This window comes from Acomys minous, assembly GCF_964271855.1.
Source record: "Acomys minous genome assembly, chromosome: 15".
NCBI classification, from domain to species: domain Eukaryota; kingdom Metazoa; phylum Chordata; class Mammalia; order Rodentia; family Muridae; genus Acomys; species Acomys minous.
In genome coordinates, this window is record NC_140497.1 from 48,046,798 (window position 1) to 48,072,803 (window position 26,006).

General features: G+C 36.5%; 1 protein-coding gene across 1 annotated transcript in view; it reads left to right on the plus strand.

Moving 5' to 3' along the window:
* DDX60 (DExD/H-box helicase 60) overlaps nucleotides 1-26,006 on the plus strand; it is a 103,109-nt gene that overhangs the window by 13,443 nt on the left and 63,660 nt on the right. The window contains exons 4-13 of the mRNA XM_084759688.1: nucleotides 2,147-2,488; nucleotides 4,394-4,510; nucleotides 7,872-8,033; nucleotides 9,335-9,493; nucleotides 14,108-14,249; nucleotides 15,208-15,363; nucleotides 18,936-19,041; nucleotides 19,467-19,582; nucleotides 20,715-20,875; nucleotides 24,575-24,827. Coding sequence (XP_084615814.1) covers nucleotides 2,147-2,488; nucleotides 4,394-4,510; nucleotides 7,872-8,033; nucleotides 9,335-9,493; nucleotides 14,108-14,249; nucleotides 15,208-15,363; nucleotides 18,936-19,041; nucleotides 19,467-19,582; nucleotides 20,715-20,875; nucleotides 24,575-24,827 — 1,714 coding nt within the window. The remainder of the gene's footprint in view (nucleotides 1-2,146; nucleotides 2,489-4,393; nucleotides 4,511-7,871; nucleotides 8,034-9,334; nucleotides 9,494-14,107; nucleotides 14,250-15,207; nucleotides 15,364-18,935; nucleotides 19,042-19,466; nucleotides 19,583-20,714; nucleotides 20,876-24,574; nucleotides 24,828-26,006) is intronic.

Genomic DNA, 26,006 nt, shown 5'->3' on the forward strand with positions numbered 1-26,006 from the left:
TTGCCTCTACTTCCTAAGCGAAAGGATTTCAGGTATGCATTACCACATCTGCTTGTTACGGACAATAGGCCATATGGCCAATGTTCAGCCATCTTGTCCATGCTGCACCTTTAAGTCTCTGTTTTTTCCAGAGCTTGCCTTTCACCAGAAACTACCTGACCCTGTTGTGGGTCAACAGTTAGACTAAAGACAGATAGAGTTGTAGCAACCCTGTTATGGTTTAGCAGTTCGACTAGACAAAGATGGAGCCAGATACCCTGTGTGTCAGGACATTATGACCCTGCCTGTAATTCCCTGTGTTTTGAAAAAAGCCTGCAGCTGGGTTGCTATAGCAATAGGATTCCCTGCCTTCTGACTTATAAAAGCTGCTGCCTGACTAATAAAGTTTGAGAGTTCGATCAATCAGACTTGCTCTCCTTCTTCATGTCTTGCATTTTCAACAGGTGACCTTCCTCCCGAGTTTTAGTTGAACCCTACAGGCCCGGGCATCTGCCTATAAGTAAAATTGTCTTATTTTAAGTAAAATTTTATGAATGTTTTCACCTCTGATTGTAAATAAAAGGTAATTTTAAAAGTACTGCAAATGAGATGGAGCCTGGGGCCAAGAAGATTGAAGTCTGAAGCCTGCCTAGACCTCACACATCGAGTCTAGCCAACCTGAAAAGATTTTTTTAAAAGAAAAATAAATCCGGAGATGCATCATAAGTAGTAATTTCCAGCACAAGAAATAAATAAACACGACAAACCAAAACAGAAAGCAGAAAAGAAAATAAACAAAAAGTCAGAATATTTAAAGGGAAGTAGAGAAAAACCAATCAGCTGGAGTTGCAGTGTTCAGGAACAGACACAGTTAGATTGTTTTGTACTGTGCAGTGATGGGACTTTACTAGACAGACACAGAGTCACAAGAATGGGTGAGCCTCTCAAGAGTGGACGTACTGACCTCAATTCTTGTCCTTCAACTCCAAGAACTACCTTGCTTTCACCACCCAGCATGCAATTTATTAGAATACATTGTTAGGTGTGTTTGAGCCCACACAAATTCAGTAGCCCTACTGTGGTATGTGTGCGGTGTCACAAACGCCTATGAGAGAATACCATATTTAGTCTAATTAATACATAAATGTATATATACCTGCCACCATATCTTCCTCTTCTTATACTTAGAGCCTCTAATGCTCTACTTGGGGAGTTTGTGTGTGGGTTTCATAAATGGACGTGCATATACACCTGCCACCATATCTTCCTCTTTTTATACTTAGAGCCTCTAATGCTCTACTTGGGGAGTTTGTGTGTGGGTTTCATAAATGGACGTGCATATACACCTGCCACCATATCTTCCTCTTCTTATACTTAGAGCCTCTAATGCTCTACTTGGGGAGTTTGTGTGTGGGTTTCATAAATGGACGTGCATATACACCTGCCACCATATCTTCCTCTTTTTATACTTAGAGCCTCTAATGCTCTACTTGGGGAGTTTGTGTGTGGGTTTCATAAATGGACGTGCATATACACCTGCCACCATATCTTCCTCTTCTTATACTTAGAGCCTCTAATGCTCTACTTGGGTAATTTGTGTGTGGGTTTCATCAATGAGTTTGCCATTTACGTTGGTTACATTTCTGAGCACTGCTGGACAGCAGAACTTTGCACAGGGAGCCAGGGCACTCGCTCTGTGTTTACAAGTAGTTGTACAGACTTTTGGTAGGCTGAGAAAAACCCATGCTGTTTAAGAACTGCCACCGGAGCCTGGAATCACCCTCTAGACTAATGTGTTCCTCTTCAGCTCCCAGTTCCAGAAAATTTACAATTACAAATGACTATTTTCATAGTTTTTCCCTGTTCTTTGTCTTCTTGAAGTGAGGTTGGATGTGAGAATGTTTAGGAAAATGGAAGGCAAAGAGTGGTGGACTCTGAGAACTATGGGCTTGCATCCATGCTTTTAAGTCCAAAGTGTGATTTATAGCATACATTCATGATACAGCAAAATTCCAGGGTCAATTTACTGACTATAGGATACAAAAGAACCTGCTGCACTATTTTACTCCAATGACCTTGCATATTTTACTCCAATAATATGTTTTAGCTGAGTATAAAATACTAAATGATACTTTTCAAGTAACACCCATGACCTCCTCCTCCATAGGATGCTGAGTATGCATACTTCAATGACCCTCAACTTCTTGCGCTGAGAACTGCTCTAATTCTGCACCTTCAGAAGAATACCACCATTGATGTTTGGACTCAGTTTTCTGGCTGCTTGTCAGAAGAGTGGAATAGTTGCTTGGACCAGAATTGCCCGTATTTCTTGATCCTGGCCGATGAAGGCCTGAATGACCTGCAAACACACCTTTTCAACTTCTTAGTCATTCAGTCTTGGGCAGCAAAGGTCAATATTGTGCTTTTCTCAGGGCAAACATCTGACATCCTCCGGCTTTATGCATACTTTATGCAAAGCTCATATGGAAAGCAGATGTTTTTCAAGAAGGTAACGTAATTTTTAAAAATAGCTATCTTGACTCAATATTGGCTCTACCTGCAATATAGAAACTATTATAGATTTCATAGAAAGACATACAGGTTAACAGTAACAGTAATGAATTGTGATAACTTTTAGTGCTTTGCTGAATATTTCTTGTCATATAGTAGTTCTTAACACGTGAAATATTTACAATTAACATTCACAAAAATCAGGATGGAGAGATGGCTCAGAGGTTACAAGCATTGTCTGCTCTTCCAAAGGTCCCGAGTTCAATTCCCAGCAACCACATGGTGGCTCACAACAATCTATAAAGACATCTGGTGCCCTCTTCTGGCATGCAAGTATACATATAATATAGGAAAAACACTGTATACCTAAATAAATACATCTTTAAAAAACATTCAGAGAAATCCCATGAGGCATGCATAAGAGTCAATCTATATTTGAAGGTTATAAAATAGATGCTCTGATAAGTAGCCTGTTCAAAACCAACACCAAATGGGCACTAGACCAGAATGTAGACTATGAGAAGCAGTGTTACCCTGTCTCCTGTGTTCTTAAACATTGTGTGGTATGTGAAATTCAAGTTAGCGAAGGCCAGGAAGACATGAGATTGGAAGCAAAAGCATGTCTCTGTTGCTGAGATCTCCTACTGAAATGATAGGTCTTTAATGTGAACACACCAGAGCAGGTTAAAGAAGGAAAAGACAGATGGATTTATTTCTTCATAAATAACTTCAGTGGGCACCTCACTGGCTTTTCAAACAATCACAATTTAAATTCCATGATGGTATTAGTTTCCTATATTGGCATATTTGAGAACTGATTTTTTGAAAATTTCAGAGTAAAGCACATTTACTGACTATAAACACGTCTACTTTGCATATGTTTCAATCCATATCTCATCAAAGTAGCTTTAGAACCAGTTAACATGTGTTCTTCTTTGCGAATTACATCATACCCGTCATCACACATTCGCGTGCATGCAAATGGTTGTCGTGACATGACAGGGTAGTTTATTTTGCTTTTGTTAGGATTCCTATCATTAAAGTATTCCTAACTCTGACTGGCAACTGGAAGCAGAAGCAGGCCTGGGCTTCATCTTAATACCTATGGCAAGTGTTAAATACTGAATTTATGTTGTAGTTCTTTCTTCTTTTAATAGACAGTGTCTCAGTGTATAGCTCAGGCTGGCCTGCAACTCACAGAGATCCACTTTCTTCTGCATCCCTGAGTGCTGGGATTAAAGGTGTGTGCCACCATACCACTCCCGAGTTTACAGCATTCCATTGACAGCATTTTCTAAATCTGAGTTCAGAAAAATCTTGCAAACATTATGCTAGAATAAATTTTTACTGAGGATTTTATTTATAAAATAATTTATTCCCTAATTCATTAAGGTTCTCCTTAATTATTCTTTTTTCCCCTTTCATTAACCAATTTGAGGACTACTTGAAATAGAATAGTGGAAATGCCATTAGAAAGGTTGGTTATGACTGTTTCCAGTGCCATAGATACCTGTGCAGAGATGCTAGTCTCTTCCTTAGTGCTTGGTTGAAATTTGTCATAATGAACTGAACTTTTTTAGAGGGGACATCTACAAGTACATTACATTATAATCATGGATGACCAACCAGATTGATTTAGTAAGTATGTTTAAAGTAACTACATTTTATATTATTTATAACTTTGTGAAACGGATAAAAAAATAAGGTCTAGCAATTTTTCTAGAAAAGACAACCAAGTATTGAATGAAAAGGCTTTTAAGTATTGCTTACTATCTTCAATTACATTAGTGTAAAATTTAAATTGAAGACTGCATTGGATCATGATCATATCTTAAATGTCTGAGTTTTGTCATCAGGAAATAATATTTTTATTTATGGCAACATATCACACTTTGCTTTGCAGAATAAGAGCATAATTATGACTGTTTACAAAGCCCTGATCCAAAGGTTGGAAAAATATAGAGAGATGGCTATAACAACTCTGTTTGGAGATTTAAAATTTAATAATATGGTGGGAGAGGTAAGAGAACTGGAAAAACACCTTCTAGTTGAACTATCTTTTAAAAATGTGTGTGTGTGTGTGTGTGTGTGTGTGTGTGTGTGTGTGTGTGTGTGTGTGTGTATGTGTGTGCTCACACATGCACCCATGCCCGTGCGCACGTGCACTGTGTGTACTGTGTGTATGGATGTCAGAGTATAACACTCCGTATCACTCTTAGTGTTTCACTTTGTTTGAGACCAGCAAATTTCCAGGGTTTCTCTGGTCTAATGGATATAGCAATAGGCCTATTGTAGCAGGAGAGAGTAGGAGAAATACTGGCCACCTTTACCCTGCTCCGGGTCTGTGTAGAAATGTCTATATTTCCCCCTGTTATGTAGGACTAAGAGATAGATGTGTCTAGACTCTTATGTAAAGAATATGTAAAATTGGAGCTCTGTATGTCATAATGTTGAACATGCTTGGAGTGTTTCTTTATAGAATTCCTTGGGTAGGAATGAAAGCTCATGACAGAATGCTTGTTTTTTCTTCTCTCAGGAACATCAACACCAGTATTTTGCTGGCAGCTATTGTATTAAGAAAAATAAATATATTTTCACTATCAAAAAAAATAATATGACCCTGAGCTTCTCCTATTGTTTATATCATGAATGCATTAGTGCAAATGCACCACAATACTTTTGTTTTGCTCTTAAATGCCTTGTTGTCATGCTGCCCTGACACATTTTTCAAATACCGCATTCCTGGTATACAACTACATCATCTTAGTGTATTGTTTTGTTAACTTGGTCCTCAGTTCTGTTGGTTGTATTGGATGACATCAGTGATACTTTAATTTTCATTCTTTGTATTGTCTTACATTTATTTGTAAGGCTTTACGTACTTCATATATTACAATGTTAGCAATTCCTTTTTAATATTCTGATCAGTGGAATTGTTCATTCTTTGAAATTTTGGAAGAGTTCTCTTGCTGAAATGTGGTGTATATTTATTGGAATGATTTTGATGACACCTTTCCAACCTCATGGATATTAGTTTACTTAAGTCTAAAAATTCTAAGAGAACCAGTTTTATAATTTGTCCTGGAGTGTTAGCAATTACAGTTTTCCATGTTTGTTTCTATAGAATTTTCTGAAGTAGACTTGGAAAAAACTATGAAATGTTTTTCTGTTTCATTGTTATTCTCTTATTTTTATTTCATACCTTTATGACTTTTCTTATTTGTTTAATAATGGTTGTGGAGTTTCAGCTTGAGTTTGGAATTAATAACTAGATCTAACCTATTCTCTTAGGTTATGATTTTATTTTTTATTTTTGATTTACTTGATTCTTTTATGTGTTTGAGCAGAATATTTTCTCACTTTTGGTGTTTAGTATGATGTAGTTTTCTCTGAACACTGCTTTCATTGGATCACATAGATTTTGATATAGAGACAACAATTTTCAATGTATTCTATTGGTTATGGTATTTAGTGGTTTTATTATAATTTCTAAAAAAGTATATAAATCGAGTCTGCATTTTTTCACATGAATGAATTAATAGAAGAATTAAAATCTGGGACTGGAATTATGGGCCCATGGTTAAGAGCATTAGCTGCTCTTGTAGAGGACTTGGGTTTTATTGCCAGCACCCACATGGTGACTCACAACCATCCAATCTTCCAGTTGTAGGAGATTAGATGGCCTTTTCTGACATCTGTGGGCTACAAGAACACATGAGGTACAATAATATATGCAGGAAGTACACCCACACTTAAAAGTAAAATGAATAAACCTAAAATTAATAAAGAAAATTAAACATTTTAGATTAAAATATTATTTTTAAAAATGGCATTTGCATATCTAGGGCAGATTCAGCATTTCTTGTGATGGTTCTAACTCTTTAATAATACTGATCCTTTATATTTTTCACAAGATTTTAATATCTCTCCTTGGTCACTACAAAGTCTTGAAGTGGAACAAGTACGACATGGGAGATTGACACTATGTTATTTCTCCCTTACATATTTTCAGCATTGCTGTTTTCCAGTACTACTATTTTCCTTTTTAACTAATGCAGAAGAGGTGATTTCATGTAGAATACTCATAAAAACACCCCACACCTTCAGAAAGTTGATGCTTGTGATATGTGTTGCTTCTAATTATGTGAATTGCTCACAAAACTATGTGTGCATGTGTTTGAAGAAAATGCCTGGAGTGTTTTGGGTCAGTGATAAAAGAACTTACTTGCTCGTAGAGGATCCAGGTCTCATCTTTGGTACCCACATGAGAGCTCACAACCCATCTTTAACTCCAGTCTCAGGGCATCTGTTTCTGACCTTGGTAGGCACCCAACACACTCGTGGTTCACATATATACATACAGGAAAAATATTCATAACCATAAATTAATACAAAATCAAGTCTAAAATGCATAAAAATCTCTTGTGAGTAATCCAGTGCCTTGGTCCACATGGGGATATAGGGGACAGTACCGCTAAATTTCATGAGTAGATTTGTAGTATTTAGATTCAAGAAAGTGACAGTCTTGTCACTCTGAGCAGCCTTTCTTTCTCTTATGTCTGGGCTGCTTATAGTGCCAGGACTTAGAGGCAAGACTCACACATTTTGAGTGTATCCTTTAAGGGACATCAATGCATTTTGCAGTATAGAGGTGTGTTGGATGTTCACCCGTTTCATGTTTTAAACATTGCTACGTACATATTTTCTGACTTCATTAGAATTCTTACTAGTGTGATTTTGATGGATATATAACATTTCTTGAATGATGAACTTTTATATTGTTTGGAAGTTTGCTTTTACAATTAATTCTGTGACAAACACCTTGGTGCATTTGGGGCAGATTTTGGATTGTTCCTCTAGGTTAGATCTCTAGAACATGAACGAAAAAACATTAGTACAGTGAATGTCAATTAAATGTGTTGTCATATATCTCTGCTTAAGCTTTTGCCTATTTATAATTTCATTAGAAAAGTGTTAAGAGGAATGACGTACCATAATTTCCTGTACCACCTGTTATTAAAGTATTAAAAGATGAAAAAGCACTTTGATAATATGAAAGTTAAAAAAACCTACAGTTGTTATATTACTGAAGAATAGAATTTTTTTTCTGTTTTATCATTATGTTTCCTTAGAAAATTACTTTTTAAAGTGTCATGAATTTTCTCATTTATTTACAGATTTTATATGCATCTTTTTAAAAGTTTTGTCAAAAAATTGAAATAATTTTACCATTCAAATTTTTTGCTCATAATTGCTCTTTCAGTGGAAATAAGCTACAGTTTTCATATGGTCATATGAACCAATCACTTACTATACAATCACTTATGAATAAATATAGTTTTATAAATATCATGACATGTTATAATTTTCTACCATGACAGGCATGTGAGACTATATCTCTGCTTAAGCAACTCTGGCCAGAAGGATCTGACATCCGACGTGTCCTTTGTGTCACTTCATGCTCTTTGTCCTTGGAGATGTACCACTGCTTTTTAGAAAACAGAGAGAAGAATGCATCCCAGCAGGCACCGGAAGTCAAACAGGTGTGGTTGTCACACTACTGCTTTCCCCCTTTGCTATTTTATTATTTTCACCTACCATTTCTCCCATGTGGCACTGGCACTTCCCCTTGTTTATATGAACTTCAAAAAATAGGAAAATCCCTACAATCACGAGATAAAGAAGTGTGCTGTTCCATGGTTTAGTGTGTTACCTACAGGTGTTTTATGTAGGATAGCCTCAGCCACCCACAGGCAGGCCAATGGAGAACCACCTACAATTCTACTGTGGTTTGGCCTTTTTCTGTGCACACGGCATGAAATGCTCACAGACACTTTTCATGAAAGGCTTTGTGATTTCTACTCTACATTTTAAGGCACTGACTTTCAATTTTTGAGAGTAACTGTCCTCCAACTCAAGGTATTAAATAGTAATGTAGATTGAATTCATGGTTATCTATTGCAAATTTGTCCACAAGCTTAAAGATACTCTCACACTCTGGTGTCTTGGTGTCCTACTAGCTGGGGAGAGACTACTGTTCTTAAGTTTCTTCATTGCAAAAAAGGTCAAGAATCTGGTGGCCAGTTGAGATTTAGCTTTGACAAATACTCCTCTCTGCACACCTGTGTTCATGGCCACATAGGTACACTACACACATATGTGTACATAGACTGTTTTATATATAAACTGAGTACTATGAAGACTCAGCTAAAGAGTTCTATTAACTTTCTTTATTCCAGAAATGGACAGACTAGATTTTAATATTTTGCTTTTCAGTATCTCCTTAAATATAATTTTTAATGAAATCTTTATACATGATTACATACCCTATTTTAAATAATCCCCAAATCATGATGGTAAGCCAAACTTTTCTCTCTGACACTTCTAAATACTAGATCCTGTCTGACATCCTAGAGGTGACCCAGGGAAGTCCTCTTGTTCCCACAACAAACCACGATGTCTTCTTCCCATGATGCTAACCACATCTGCTTGTGTATGCCTATAGTCACTGTGCAGTTACACCATTTAGGTACATGGCTACCCAGTTGTACCCATGCTGGAAGTTCATAGTATCACCTTCAGAGTATGCTACATGGACAGAAGGGAATATTTAGCATATAGCTTCACATACCCAAGGCCTGCAAAACCATCCATTCATTACCTGGTTTATTAGCTTAAACAAGGCATCCCCAAAGTGCTGAATCATGGCACACACCGACTGCTACAAAGCTAGAAGCTCCCTTTTCCCTTTACCTCAAACGTGTTGAAATTCAGTCTAGTTTCTGGGTAAACTATGATACTCCCTCAGAACTAGAGAACTGCTCACCTTCTTTCTTTTCTTCAGAAAGAAGATAGTTGCTTAACCCTGAAGGACATGGAAGACTTTTGTAGGCTACATTGCCTCAGTGTGAGTTTTCTGCTCCATTTGCCTCTCTCCCAGAGAGCTCGCTCAAGATTCATCACTTCTAACTGGATTAAGGGCCTCAGGACTGTCTTTAAAGTGGTAAATATCCTCTCCATTTATCTATACCTTTGCTTTAACTGCTTGATACATAAAAAACCACAGTTACCTTCAAGACAGATTTATACAGGGCAGTGTTAGATGTTGAGGTCTTCAGAGGTCTCCTTGTTTCTATCAGTCACCTGGATCAGTTTCAACAATTGCATCAGGTAGCAATAGCGAGCATCGTGGTATGTATCCAACCCAAGGAGCAGCTTCTAGAAACTATCCTTAAAATTCTTAGGGTCCTATGTTGTTAACTAGGAAGTTCCAGTGACTGCTACATTATGCTGAGAAAAAGATGAAATCGTTGCAATGCTTTATTATTTTTTTTCCCATTACTGATTATGGATAGGAGGAATCTGAAGACCTTAGGAAAACAGAAAACAAAAATTTCTCTAGAGTCTTTTATGCAAATCAATGCTGGAACCTGTTCATCTTTCAGTTTAATCTTCATTTTAAATGCACAGATTTTGTGGTTGGAAAAGTGAAGCATTCCATAAATTAAAAACTGATTCAAAGATGAATTTAAGCTGGATGAGGTCATGCTATAATCCCAGCACTTGGGAGGCTAAGGCAGGAGGATGGCTGAAAGTTTGAGGCCAATAGATGCTACACAGTTAATCTCAGACCAACCGGGTTTATACAGTGAGACCTTGTTTCAAAATATTTCTATTTATTATGAATTAAAAATATCTATTCATTTACTATTGATTGTTTCCTCCCATTGTGGTCCAATATCTCAAAAACTACATATTTCCTTAGCCTTTGAGTGTGTTTCTGTTCTTTACTAAGGTTGTCAGGAGTAGGCTGCTAAGCATATCGATATATGTTTTCTTCTTTTCACACTTTCCTATTTTCTTTCCAATATTGGATGGCATTATCTTTAATGACTACTAGTTACATTTTAAGATAATGCACATGGATTAGCCTTGTATAGTTTCTTTTAGCATCATGAGATAAACAGTCAAGGAAAGTGTCTTTTTAAAAAATATTTTATTAATTTATTCATATTATATCTCAATTGTTATCCCATCCATTGTATCCTCTCATTCCTCCCTCCCTCCCATTTTCCCCCTACTCCTCTCCCCTATGACTGTGACTGAGGGGGACCTCCTGCCCCTGTATATGCTCATAGGGTTTCAAGTCTCTTCTTGGTATCCTGCTATCCTTCCTCTGAGTGCCACCAGGCCTCCCCATCTAGGGGACGTGGTCAAATATGGGGCACTAGAGTTCATGTAAAAGTCAATCCCCACTCTCCACTCAACTGTGGAGAACGTCCTGTCCATTGGCTAGATCTCGGTAGGGGTTCGAATGCATGTATTGTCCTTGGTTGGTGCCATAGTATGAGCAGAACCCCTGGGCCCAGATCCTCCCATCATAATGTTCTTCTTGTAGGTTTCTAGGACCCTCTGGATCCTTCTATTTCCCCATTCTCCCATACTTCTCTCATCTAGAGTCCCAATAAGATGTCCCACACAGTGAAATATGCTCAACCATGTTCATAGTGGCCTTATTCATAACAGCCAGAACATGGAAACAGCCTAAGTGTCCCTGAGTAAAAGAATGGATAAAGAAACTGTGGTACATTTACACTATGGAATGCTCCTCAGCTATTGAAAATGAAGAATTCCCAAAATTTGTGGACAAATGGATGGAACTAGAAAGAATCATAATGCATGAGTTAACCCAGTAGCAGAAAGAGTCAAGTGGTATATACTCACTTATATCTGAACACTAGCTGAAGGGGCATGTCCCATGAAAGTCTTCAATTATCAGGAAAGTGGGTCAGAGAGAAGGAAAGTGTCTTATTCTCACTGGAATTAGGAATGTATTCCTCCAACCTGGAGACAGAGTGAGGAGAACACTCGTCATTCCCAACCTAGCTCTTTCAGGCAGTCACATTTTATAAAGAAGACACATGGAATTTTAACAATTATGGTGAGGGAAGAACTAGTATATTTTAGAATCTGATTATGAGGAGATTTAACAAAGTTTGTAAGGTGTTTTCTTAAGAAGTTATATGACCCAAGTCCTCAAAAGGGAATAACAGGGTAGAGAGAATGGAAACCAATTCTTGAAAAGAAACCATTTGTGTGGTTGTCCTGAATATAGACAGCATGGCCAAGGAACTGAGCTCCATCAAATGTATCAAGGATAGAAAGAATATGGGGCTACTGCAGAAGCTGATGAAGTCCATGAGAGACAGGCCATGTAGAATCCTACATGTCAGGATAAATAAGCTCATCATAGGTTAATTGGAAACCTACTAAATGATTTTAAGCAGGCTAATGGTACTTCTTTTTTTTAAAAAAAGTGTTTTTGACTTGCAACGTAGACCAAAGTGTGTAGATACAGAACTGGATTTGGGGATTTGGAGGACTATTTAGCTACACAGCTGTTGATGGTGTTAGATACTAAGGAAGGGATTACTGAGGACTCTTATGGCTCCAAAAAGGCTTCTTTAGCATTTAGAAGAGTTGTTAAGCTTGTGGAGGTAGCTCACCTGCATGTTGAGTGTTCTTTTCTTAGTCAAGGAGGGATAGTCCTTGCATATATGCTTCTGTGAAAGTCCAGCCTGGGCAATGTGGAGGAAGTTCATGAAGTGTATTGATTTGAGTGTGAATAAAGAGGCATTAGGTTACAATATTTTTACTTGATAGTGCTTGCATTCATTACATTTACCATATTAGCATAAGGGGGCCTGGGCCTGGAAACTGGAGGTCAAGTATCGGGCACATAAGTGATGGTTCTGTTGGTAGAGATCTTGCCTTGAGAAACCAACGTTGATCTCCAGTTTAGAAGCATGTACAAAATCAAATCAGATGCCAGGATGCTCACTTGTAATCCCATGGACAGGTGGACGGAAACATTGCTTGTTGGCCATTGAGCCTAGTTGGTCAAATTGAAGGCTAAGTGGAAACTCTGTCACATATATAGAGCAGAATATACAAGGGGAATGACTCCTGAAGTCAGTCTGTGGCCTCCACACACCTGCACACACCCACACCACACTCATATCCCTACAAAAGAGCACCAGGATATATTGAATATCTGTAACGGTGAACACTCATAGCTTTTGTAATGGAATTTTTAGATTCTGTGGTGAAGATGGCTATATGTTGGTTTTATTGTTTCTTATTTTCTTTTTTAATTTGTTCACTTTACATGCTGATTGTAGTCCCCATCCCATGCCGCTTCCCAGTCCACTTCTCTCTCTCCCTCATCCTCCTTTTCCAGTCTTAAGAAAGGGGGGAGCCCTCCTCCCCCTATCTTCTGACCTCAGCCTATCAAGTGTCATCGGGACTGCCTGTCAGGTGATGGGTTGGTGAAGCTCTTTCTCTTGTCTGTAGGCTGTCGTTTTGTTTTGTTGATAGTATCCTTTGCTTTGCAGAAACTTTTCAGTTTCATGAGGTCCCATTTATTAATTGTTGCTCTTAGGGCCTGAGCTGTTGGAATTCTGTTCAGGAAGTTTTCTCCTGTGCTTATGAGCACAGGAGTCTTCCATGAATTTTCTTCTAACAGATTTAGTGTGTCTGGTTTTATGTTGAGATCTTTAATCCACTTGGATTTTATTTTTGTGAAGGGTATTAAACAAGAGTCTATTTGCATTTTTTCTGTGTGTAGCCATGCATTTAGACCAGCACCATTTGTTGACAACGCTATCTTTTTCCATTCTATGCCTTTAGCCTCTTTGTCAAAAAATCAAGTGTTCTTGGTGTGTAGGTTTATTTCTGGGTCTTTGATTTGATTCCATTGATCCACCTGTCTGTTTCTATGCCAGTTTTTATTACTGATGCTCTATAGTACAACTTGAGATCAGGGATGGACATAACTTCAGAAGATCTTTTATTGTATAGGATTGTCTTAGCTATTTGGGATTTTTTTGTTTTTCCATATGAAATTGAGAATTGATCTTTCAAGGTCTATAAAGAATTCTGTTGGTATTTTGATAGAAATTGAATTGAATATGTAGATTCCTTTTGGTAAGATGGCCAATTTTACTATGTTAATCTTACTGATCCATGAGCATGGAAGATCTTTCCATCTTCTGATATCTTCTTAAATTTCTTTTTTCAGAGTCTTGAAGTTTTTCTCATACAGGTCTTTCACTTGATTGGTTAGAGTTACACCAAGATATTTTATGGTTTGTGTGTGTGTGTGTGTGTGTGTGTGTGTGTGTGTGTGTCTATTGTGAAGGGTGTTGTTTCCTAATTTCTTTCTTAGCCTATTTGTCTGTTGTATAAAGGAGGGCTACTGGTTGTTTTGAGTTGATTTTGTATCCAGCCCCTGTGTAGGCCAGGTTGGTCTGAGACTGACTGTGTATTGTACACTGTCCTCCAACTTGCAGCAATCCTCACACTTTAGCATCTCAAGTGCTGGGATTACAGCACGTCCACATCCAGTTTAAATTCCTTCTTAAATCACCTCTTATTTTATGTAATGCCTCAATTTTCAAAGAACAAAGCACGATCCTTATTTGGTCTAAATGGGTTTACATTTGCTAATGAGAATTGGGACATCCCTCCCATTTGTTATAAATGTGTATGAAGTCACTCTACATATTACTGTGGACATGAAAGCTGTCAATATACTTGTTTTATTTTTGATTTTCAGAAAAAGTGGTGTGAATATTTCATCCTAAGTAATGTGCACATGTTTGAATTCTGGAGTCTGAATTTCTGTCACCTTTGTGATTTAAGTGATGAGCCTTTGTTGAAGAATATTGCTTTTTACTATGAAAATGAAAATACAGAAGGTATCAATGTACCATATAATAAACATCATCTTTCTTTAGAGAGAAATCTCATAAAGAGTCCACAGCTTCAAAATAACTTCTTTAATGTTTGTTGTATAAATAGAAATTATTTTCTACTTTCACAGTCTTTGTTTATAATTTTTATTTAGTGGCAAACAGAATGAATATAACAATTTAAAATATTTTTCAACTTAATATTAATACATAAATATTATTGCTAAAAGCACATGTTTATGTGTTTGACATTGCATAGCAGCTCATTTTTCACATGTGGTGCACAATATTTATAAATAAAATTGCTCCTTTTAATAGAAACATTTCACTATTATCCGATATTTTAAGTTTTTCCAAGAGATAATCCCTATATTTTCTTTGTATAAGTTGGTTTTTATCTTGTTAGTATATTTTTCTTGTGTTTTTATAGTCAAAGAAAAATAAAACATGTTTTGAGAGAATAGTACTTGAGTATTATGCAAATGTCTTTGACAACAATATTTGTCTCCTTCATAGTGTAAACATTAGAATAAATTAGCTACTTATAAACTAATGATTCTTTGTTAATTTTTATTTTAGTGTTATTTAGTGTTAATATTTATCAGGTTATATGTGGTATAAAATTTTTATTTTCTTAAAAATAATTAAATCTCCACTGTTGGTTATTATTAATATATTAATTCTTTATTATTAAGTCATTATTATATCAATATATATTAATCAATAATTAATATTAAGTCATCAAGCAGAAAAGCAAGACCAGCTTTAAGGTGTTGTGGGCGTTGTCTATGAAGTGACCATTTTTATTTAGATTCATTGGGAGGCCTCATCTTTCAGAACTTGATGACTTAAGTGAAGATGTGTGTATGTGTGTGTGTGTGTGTGTGTGTGTGTGTGTGTGTGTGTGTGTGTGAATACATTGGCCAGTGCTTCTTAATACTGAGTATTTTTAATTCTGACCCAGGCCTGGATTTGAATGTAGGAGATGTCATCATGAAGGAGTATGACCATCTCTGGAGCACTGTGTCAAAGTTGGTCACAAAGTTTAATGTCGGGAATCCATTTCCTTTGAGAACAACAAAGCTTCATTTTCTTCAGAAGACCCCATCACCAATCAAAGGTAATTTATTCCAGACTTAATCTGATGGGAAGAAAATTTGAAAACTCCGAGTGGAAATTATTACCTGGCATTTGTGTGTTTAAATAGTTGTCACATTCATGTGGTTGTGTTGATTTGAATAATATTGAAACTTTATATGTATGTTTGTAATTTATGTTGCCAATTAAATAAATCAGATCTGAGTGAGTTCTATTTCTAGCAAAGTGACAATTTTCTTTGTGTAATAATGGTTGATAGAAGATACTCAATATCCTATAACATAGAGATAGTTCCACTCAAAGAAACAGAATGGGTGAAGGCTGCAATGCAACTCTGGGAAAGCTGAGAACCACGGAAGCCATTTTAGGACTAGTGTGGTGTCATACGCAGCACCTGTTTTATATAGTAACAAAACCAAATGGTAGGCATGTGTTGGAGGGGGAGTATGAGATGCCAGTGAATAATTAAAAAAAAAGCCAGAAGTCTCTTTAGAAAGTCTTTTGCCCAGTCACTGCACTGGCCTATTCTGAGCTTCAGCTGTATAGGTGATTGTGTCTTTTCTAGCGTCAAGCACAGGAGACAAGGCCAGAGCCAGGTGGTAGCAGGACTGACAGTTGTCACACAGCCTTTCAACAAATGGAAGTGACAAAGGAGTCATCTTGGGTGTGGTGCACAATAAATTACTCTTGAGAATTTGGAGTTTAAACCATTAAACTGCAAAGCTGCTTTACTCCAAAAAAATGAAAGTGATTGGAGAGATCTGGCAAATTATTATGAGGAACAAATTGTAAACATTTGTTTTATGAGATTATATGTCAAGATGGATACTGATAGAATTTATGAACGAGCCAAAAAAAAAAGCAAAAACAAAAACAAAAACAAAAACAAAAAAAACCCAAAAAACTAAGAACACAATTAGCTGCATGCAGAACTGATGACTTCTGGTTTTTAAATCATCATAATTACTACATTCTTTCTGAATAAAATTTGAAAATATTTAAGATATTAAATGTGAAACTTGAAATAAGAAAAATAGCAAAAACTCTAAAACAATATTTACTTCAATAATCAATTTTGTAGAAAATAAAAATACTGAGTGGGTTTAAACGATAATTGGATATTAATAATGGGGGAGTTGTGCATAATAGATAGAAATAGAATCACATTTAAAGTTGAAGACTTGCCTCATTAGTAATGTGCCCTAGCATGTGTGAGGCTGTGGGCTCAATTTCCAGTACAGAAAAACAAAACAGGTGGAAAATACTATTATGTCAAATAAAATAAGCTAGTTACAGAAAGACAAACACTATGTGGTACTATTTACATACACAATCTAAAAATACATAGAAATAGAGTGAAATAAATAGGTAGTTATTGCAGGAGCAGTGTTAGGAGAAAATGTAGGCCAAAGGGCAAAATCTTACACTTATGGAAGAAAATAGGTCTAGATTTGATGTACATAAAGAGGGTAACACAGACTATGAAGGATAACATTCATTATTCCAAATATTCTATCATATACACTAATGATTTGGGAAAAAAAGATTGTAGGTAATCTGAACACCAAGATCAAAACACAAAAACATACAAGAGAAGCTACAGATAATCATTTGATATAGTAGGCATGTTAATTTTCTTGACTGTATCTCTAGTTTTCTCTGTGTATCCTTTTTGTTTTAATGTGTGTGTGTGTGTGTGTGTGTGTGTTTCTTGAGATAAGGTGCTATGTTGTCTGGGCTAGCCTTGAATTCACTAGGAAGATGAGGATGATAGTTCCTGAACCTTGTGCATCTGCTCTTCCAGTGTGATATTACAGGCATGAACCATGAGGCCCAACTAACACCACACACACACACACACACACACACACACACACACACACACACACACTGAGGTATTAAACAAAGTCTAAAAATATAGAAAGACGTGGAGAATGAAAGCCAGCCTTTGGTTCATTTGGAAACAGAAGAGAAGAATGAAAAGATGTGAATGGCATGATTGAAAAAGCAATGACCTAACATTTACCTGGATTGATACACATTTACAATCTCAAATGTGATAAATCAAATGCAGGAACATATTTATCAGACAAATACATTCCCTAGACACACAAAGTCAAATTGTAAGACGAGAAATAAGAACATCACAAAAGAATCAACTAACTATAAAGGAAGAAAAATTATGATTAATTCAGAATGTAACAGAGTTATTTGTAATTCATAAACTGTCCAAGGACGGAGGGTAGTGTGCACATTTGCAGAAGAACAAAACTTTGTTTCATATAATAACTTTCTTGATATTACAATGAATTTCAGGAAAAATGATTAAGAGGAAGTATCAAAAAGAAAGTTTACTGAGAACTTAGCATACATACATACATACATACATACATACATACATACATTCAGACATACATATATGCAGTGTGTGTGTGTGTGTGTGTGTGTGTGTGTGTGTGTGTGTGTGTGTGTATTCTTGCCTTCTGTGACAAACCAAAGACCACAGGTGCAAGGAGTTTATTGGGCCAGTCTAGGAATTGTTAGAAATAGATTAGGGCAGGAAGTAAAGAGCACTTTACAGATCCTGTTAATGAGCAGGTTTCTACTTGGGAGACAAGTGGTGAACTGCATTGGAAATCTTGGGGTAGAGTACATACTAACTTCTGTGAGGAGCAAGAGAGCTGGGGTACTTATTCTTCAGTTACTATTATGACTTTGACTGAGGGTTGTTCTCATTGATTCTGGATTCATCTCTGTAGATGATAAGGAGAAAAGTATTTACACTAGTATTTTACAGAAGGCATTTGGGAAAACACAGGAATAGAAAGCATCAGGAGACTTGTGTACCATCCACTAAGTAAAGAATATTCATTTGCCAGTTATCACAGCTTTAAGATGCATCTAATCTCTTCATCTATCTATCTATCTATCTATCTATCTATCTATCTATCTTCTATCATCTATCTTACATCTGTTTGTCATCATTAGTCTCTGACCTACTGTTTTTGTCATCTATATACACTTGTTTATAAACCAAAAGGAAGCTCAAAGGGAGTATTGTAACAATATCAGTCTCATCACTTTTGTTTTTCTCTATTTTTAAGTTCATTTTTTGACACTGTGTATGTGACCTCTCAAATTTCTATCTTTAGGTTATTTATCTCTTAGTAGACAACAATAAAAAGAATAAGCATTTAACAGTAAACACCACAGGATTTATCTATCTACCATCTACTTTTATCTATCTATCTATCATGTGTTATCTGTCATCTTTACCATCATCATGTATCTATCAATTCATCTACCTAGCCATCCAGCCACCTACTTATTTAATCTGTTCACTTACTTGCTTAGCTATTGTCTGTCTGTCTATCTATCTATCTATCTATCTATCTATCTATCTATCTATCTATCATCTACTATGTTCCAAAAGACTCCATGTTGGGAAGAGCTTTATGTGAAGGATTGGAATTAGATTACAAATGAAGTGAATATAAAATATTTTTAAATGTGAAATTTTGGAAAACAATGTATTGTCTTCTTGCCTGAAAACTTCATATTTAAATTTATACCATTTTTTAAATTTATTTACAGAAAGTTCCCAGGAGACAATGCCAAATTTGGGGTTTATTCCAATGTCATGTACTTTGGTTGATGACTTTACTGAAGACATTTTGAAAGACTTGCCTTTCCTAAAAAAGTAAGGCCTACATATGTTTCAATAGAACCTTGTTTGGAATAGATACATTATTTATTAAAGGTTCTTTGAGAAAACTTTTTCTGAATAAACTCTAAGAGCATGGTACATTTAAGACAGTACATTATATGTAGCATTTATTTGTAATATGTTAATCATTGACCATCATCATGACATTTGTATGATTTTAATTGGAGAAAAAAGTATCGCACAACTATTTTAAAATTAATGATACAAAGAATGCTTGAGATTTGTTGGAGACATGAAGTGGTCGTGATTTGTAAAACTTCTAATAAAATGTTCTTTGGATCCTATTACTCATGTTGTATCTAAGAAAGAGAAGGAACTATGCCTTTCAAAATTTTAAAATGTATTGGATTTGGAGGGATGGAATTTGAAATATTTTTGTGTATTATTTTGTCTCCCAGTGATGATCCCACTGTCACCTCGCTGGTCAAGCATAAGGAATTTGATGAGCTTGTGCACTGGCATTCCCACAGACCCCTCAGTGATGACTATGACAGGACAAAGGCCAGTTCTAATGGTGAGCATGCTGATTCAGTTGAAATCATTTAAATCTCCTTTATCCTGCCCTTTACTTCAAAGTGAAAAAATATTATGAACACAAATGAATATTTTTGGGGAACAACAGTTCAGAAGATATTCAGATGTACAAGAAGAAGGGTGCTAATAGAGAATTCTCACTTTGTATCCTAGGGGTTATTCATATAGAGCTTGTAGGTGTCTTAGGTAGAGGAATGCACATAGGATCTTTGTCTCATGAGCTTGACACTGTGTTGGGGGAAGATGGTTTGTAGTTTAAGGAATTGGAATGTTCTTTCAAGTCTAATATAGAGATACTAAGCTCTCTGCTCTGTGTCAGTGGCCCAGGATAAGGGCTTTATATTTTCCTACCCCATAATTCAAGGAACCAGAATATCTTAGGTAGGTTTTTTTTCTTTATTCTGCCTTCTTAGGCTCATTCACAGGGTTATGCTTAGAGTCTGTCTCAAGCAAACAGACAAAGATACACAACAAAACAGAACAAAAACCAACCTCCTGGAAGGGTACTCATGGAGTTCTACTCATCACTGCTAAATGATTGGATCCTGATGGATCCTGGATGAGGGAGAACCATTCTCTTCACTTGTGTGCCACTGAGAGTTGTTTCAAAACCAATAGCTATGATTAAAATTCATGAGTCATGAATTAAAACAAAAAAGTTATGAGTTTGAAAAAGAGAACTTTATGGAGGTAGGGGAGATGACAGGATAAAATGGGTATAAAAGAGAATGACAGTTGTCAAAGAACACATTTAATCAACATAATTAAATAACATTCTTGGTATTTCTTTTGGAAATAGGCCATGAAAAAATTGCTTTGGAAGTGTTGGAGCAGCTGGGCGTTATTGCCCAGTGGTAGAACCATTGACCGGGGTCCATGACATACTAGGTTTAATTCCATAGGGGAAAAAAAAGTTTAAAAATTTACCACTTTTATTCTATGGATGAGATAGACTAATTTAAGATACAATCTCAGGTCAAACAGATTAGCTAAAAATAATGTTCTATACTAGAAAGAGTAGTGCCTATATGTAGAATGGTGTGAACACTTTGAGAGACGCTACTGGGACATCATAGTAATTTTAAATTTTAAGTTTTTTTTTCCTTCTTCAGAACGTTCAAGAGACCCCAGATTTCTTAGAAGTGTGCAGAAGTATCATGTTTTTCAGCGATTTTATGGGAACTCATTAGATTCAGTCTCTTCAAAGGTCATCACGACTCAAAGCCCTAAGCCCAAGAAGGATTGTGTCAAGTCCAAGAGCCCAAAGACACGTGTAAGTTTCTGTAACTCCTATTATCATAAAAAAGCTTCTGCTTCTATTTTTTTTTTTACATCGATGCTTGCTCATTTTATTGATGGCTTCTTTCCATAGATGCCTTCCTTTCTTACATATGTGGGTGCAGCATGTTGCACATGGTGTATCCATAGTCACAGGTGTTTGAATGTGAGGCTCCCAGTTGCAGTGTTGTATGGAAAAGCTGAGTAGGATGACCTTGTTGGTGGAAGTGTACCACTGGGGGCAGGGTCTGAGCATTTAAAGACTTGCCGTTTTGAATTTGCTGTCTACTTCCTGCTTGTAGTTTAAGATGTAAACTTTCAGCTTCTACCTCCAGGTGCTGTGCTTCTGCACTGCCATCATTCATTGTCTTTAGTGTTTTATTGCAGCACAGAAAAGTAACAAACACAAAAAGAATCATGTTTATTATCATACCTGCTAAGAAATTCTAACATGCATATACATTGTTACATATGACCCTCTCTATATAATGACATAATCCTTATTTAGAGAAGCAAATAAAACATTAAGGGTTGACTTAAATTCACATTAATATTAAAATATAGTGTATTAGCTATTAACAATCAGAATATTTTTATAAATGCAACAAAAACAAACACGAAACCCATGGATTTCTTTCCTTGACTTATGTAGATTTTCTGCACTTTTCCTCAAGTATTTAAAATAGTTAATTCATTCATCATTTTCTTCAGCTACAAAGTTAAAGCTGCTCATTTCCTTTTCCTGTACAGACTACATCTCCTTAATTTTACCACTGATAATACTGCTATTATAGTTAATTTTTAATCAATTTCTTTACAAAGAACATTAGTTAAGAATAAAATACAGCAGTAGAGTGGAGAGTGGGATATTACTTTCTCACATACTCTGGTGCCTCACCTTTGACCATGTCCCCTCGAGGGGGAGACCTGGTGGCACTCAGAGGAAGGACAGCAGGTTACCGAGAAGAGACTTGATACCCTATGAGCATATACAGGGGGAGGTAATCCCCCTCAGTCACAGTCATAGGGGAGGGGAATAAGGGGAAAATGGGAGGGAGGGAAGAATGGGAGGATACAAGGGATGGGATAACCATTGAGATGTAACAAGAATAAATTAATAAAGGAGAAAAAAAGGAAAAAAAGAATAAAATACAGTGGATGAAAGCTCAATTTATCTCTAGAATAAAAAAATGATATCATGTGAAAATTATATGTTAGCATTATGATAATATTACTCTGCAAATATAGATTATTTTCAAAAACTAGACTTGCTCATTTTATGATGTTAGATGAAGGTCATATTTAAAAATTTGTCTACATATTTGCATTAGTGGGCCCCAATGCTAAGGATTAGAAGGTACTTATTTCATGGGAACTCACCTAAGTACCAGTTGTTCTAAAATATGCTATAGAGAGCTACATGTTAGCACACCCAACTGCAGCAGTACTGTGACAGCTCTCGACCTTGTCGAAGGAGGTTAGCATGGCAAAGTCACCAGAAGTGAAGCCTGTGAAGACCCCACACAAAGCTTCAAAAATTTTTATTTCTGGATGCGTATGGTTGGGAGAATTTTAGCAAGATTTTAAAACAAAACAAAACAAACAAGCAAACAAACCAAACACCAAATGACATGCTATTTCTTTGCCAGGTATACAACTAATTAACAAGCAGGGAGTTCAAGTTTTACAACTCTCAAGGACAGCTGCCAGCTGGGTGATTAACAAACAGCACTCCCAAATAATAGTTAAAATAACACGCAGCATTGCAGTACCTGATGTTGATGCCACGGGGAATCCTCTCTCCTCAAACTTCTTCACAGGTCCACTGAGGAATGAATACAGGCTAAATGTTTGCCCTGCTTATGAAAAGCAAGCCTAATAAACTCCTGTTTGACATTACTGCCTCTTTGTCATGGTCAGGACGATCTCAGTTTTTATTCAAATCAGTGAAAACTTTGCCTGATCATTTAGGCACATCAGGAGGAGGTGGAGGAGAAACGGAAGAATTCTCTCTTCCTATTGCTCTTTATTTATCCCTTTCACATTCTTTTCCTCCACTTCTTCTTCCTCCTTTCCCTTCCCCTCCTCCTCTTCCTCCTCTCTTTGACTGTCTTCCTCTCTGCTCCAAATTGACAAACTGACAAAAGTTCTCACCATACAGCACAAACAAGTAAAAAAAAGTATAAGCTTCAATATTCCTAATATTAAAAATCTAATGAGTCATCAAAAATTCAAGGCCATAAGTGCTTTATAAATGGACTCTAAGACCAACAGGGTAATGAGTCTTTACATTTGAGATAAAGGGAACATGGTACCTGACAAAAGTTTAGAGCTTCCCATTGTCTTACGTAGAAAAAGTATGGCAAATGGCCCAATGGGAACACTTGCTTGCAAGTTTAAATGATGGGAAACTATAGAGGTTATTGATTGTAATTAATCAGTTTGAGATTAATCACAGTTAATGTGACCTTATTATAGGTAAATGTTTAAATATTACTTCCATGACTAACCTGAAAATGGAAAGCTTTCGTCAGAATTCTTTTGCTAACACAATTCTCTATTTTTTCTTTTAAGATTATTTTATTATTTCTGTGAGTTTGTATGATGAGTATGTGTGAGTGCTATGGTATGTATGTGGAGGTCAATTGGGGGGCTCTAGGATATGTATGCATACCTCAGTAGTGGGGGAGATGCTATGGTGTGTACATGGAAGTCAATTGGGGGTGCTGTGGTGTGTGTATAAAGGTCAGAAGAAAGTTTTGTAGAGTCCTCGCCTTGCACATTTACATGGATTCTAGGGATTGAACTTGAGCATCATGCTTGCAAGGCAAGCACCTTTGCTTGTTGAACCATGTCACTGGCCCTCTAATTTGTCCATGTAAAGTGAAATAAATCAGGATAGTAAAAACCTCAGTAAAAATAGGTCCATATTGTTTTTAAATCAGTTGAAAATATTTTTTAAGTAAGGCAAATTATATATATATATATATATATATATATATATATATAATGTAATATAGAATCTCTACATATACATACATAATATGGTATATATTTGTATATGTAATGATTTTTATATGCTCCTTGCTTTCAGCCCCTTTTATTATTTACTTATTATACGTTATGGACTAAATGTCTTTGGCCTTAGGTAGTCCAGGCAACTTTTGTGCAGTTTCCATCTCAAGGATCTTGGTATAGAGAAGAAGACTGATGCATGTAGGAACAGATATAGTAATCCATGTGTAGTTTGATAGATGCTTGGCAGAGGAATGACACATGATACAGGCATGAGGTTTGGAGAGGGATCATGATAGAAATATGGTCACGTAGGGAGAAGGAATTTTACTTGGTAGGAAAGGCAGCAGAAAGTCCCAGAGTGAATAGCAAGTTTCACTGCATAGAGTCATGAAAGAATCTTTGCAAGATCACTTAGATTTTTATCATACTTACTCTTTTATATTTAACTCTACCTAGACATTTAGGAAATTATTTACAGCAAATTCTTATATTCACTGAGTTGAATTATTATGTTTTCAATCAATAAAATCTTAATTAAAAACACAATTTTTTAAATGACTGTTCAGTATGAGATGATGGTAAAAATCATCAGTGTACTTGAAATATTCCATTTATAAAATGTCAACCTGGGATAATTCTATCTTGTCATAAGTTGCGTTTCTTTCCACTTGGGCAGGAGACCAAGGCTGACATAATTGCTAGAGAGAATAAGAAGAGGTTACTTGCCAATGAAGAACAAAGAGAAGAACAAAGATGGAAGGTCCTGTCATTTTCTATTGAGGAGGAGATGAAAAAAAACTTAAACTCTGGAATAAAGAAGCTGGAAGAGTTCCTGAAATCATGTAAAAGTAACTCAGTCAAAGTTCAGGCTGAAAAAGTAGGGTTAAAGGCTTGCTTGGCAGCGTGGAGGGAGCACTGCCGAGCTGAAGGTATGCTGTGTGCAATTAATTCTGTTGGCTTACTTTGATGAACTAGAGAGTTCACAGAGATGTAATGACAGTGGGTTGTCACCCGTTAACTAGACATGTGTATTGCAAGACTCACAAAGGAACATTACCTCCGTTTTTACCAATGAGCAATAACATCTCACCGAGATGGCAAAAGCGAAGACATAGAACACCTATAAGACAGATTTAAGCCAACTGCTAACCAGGTACAGAGCACTGTTAATAGAAGCAATAACAGCGAGGCACTTTTTGCATTCCCGAAGTAAACATTTTCTTTCTGGATAAGTTAGTGTTTATGCTTGCCTACTAACTTAGTTTCCTTAGTCATTATGATATAATACTTTGATCAAAGCAACTTAGTGGAGAAAGGGTTTATCCTGCCCAACAGCCCAAGGAGGACCTATCAAAGTAGCAGGAGCTTCAAGATCCTGGTCTTATCATATTCATGGTAGGAAGGCAGAGAGTGATGGAGGAAGACATGCTCAGCTTAGTTTCTATTTTATATAGCCCCGGATTCCTGCAGAGGTCATGCTTCCACCCACAGATAAGATGGGTGTTCCTGTGTCAACCAGTCTAATAAAGTTAGGCATCCCTTACAAGCATGTTCAGAGGCCCATCTTCCAGGTGAGTCTAGATCCTGTAAGACTCACAGTCAACGCCAACCATATAGTCTTTGGCACTCATCATCCCTACTGTACAGACTTCTTCCAAAGTCAGGGAGGTTTCTACATATCCTCCTTTACAGTTTCTATGGAGGGAAATAGGGAAAACATAGAAAGAGGAAGAGAAGGATGAACTAAGGCTGGGTAGGTAGAGACGTGTACACTGGTTAGAGGTGTATGGTTTACCTTAGCATATATTTATCTTTCTCTCCAACCAAGGCACTGTACCAAGATTTATAGGTGAATGCTGCTGACAGAGAGATCAGAATTTAGAGTGGCTTAAAGGATATACAGCATGCTTTATTTAATTTAGAGATCACCTAAAAGCACTGTAGATTCATATCAGAGTCCTTGGTCGATTTCCAGGTTCTTCTGTCTGGCAACAAAAATTGTGCAGGGCCTATGGTTAGTGGTAGAGGCAGAGGCAGGCTGTTAAAGAACAAAGTGCTTCCCAGGAAAGGTCATAAGTCCAATGTTCTTGTTCCCAAGGCCAGAGCTG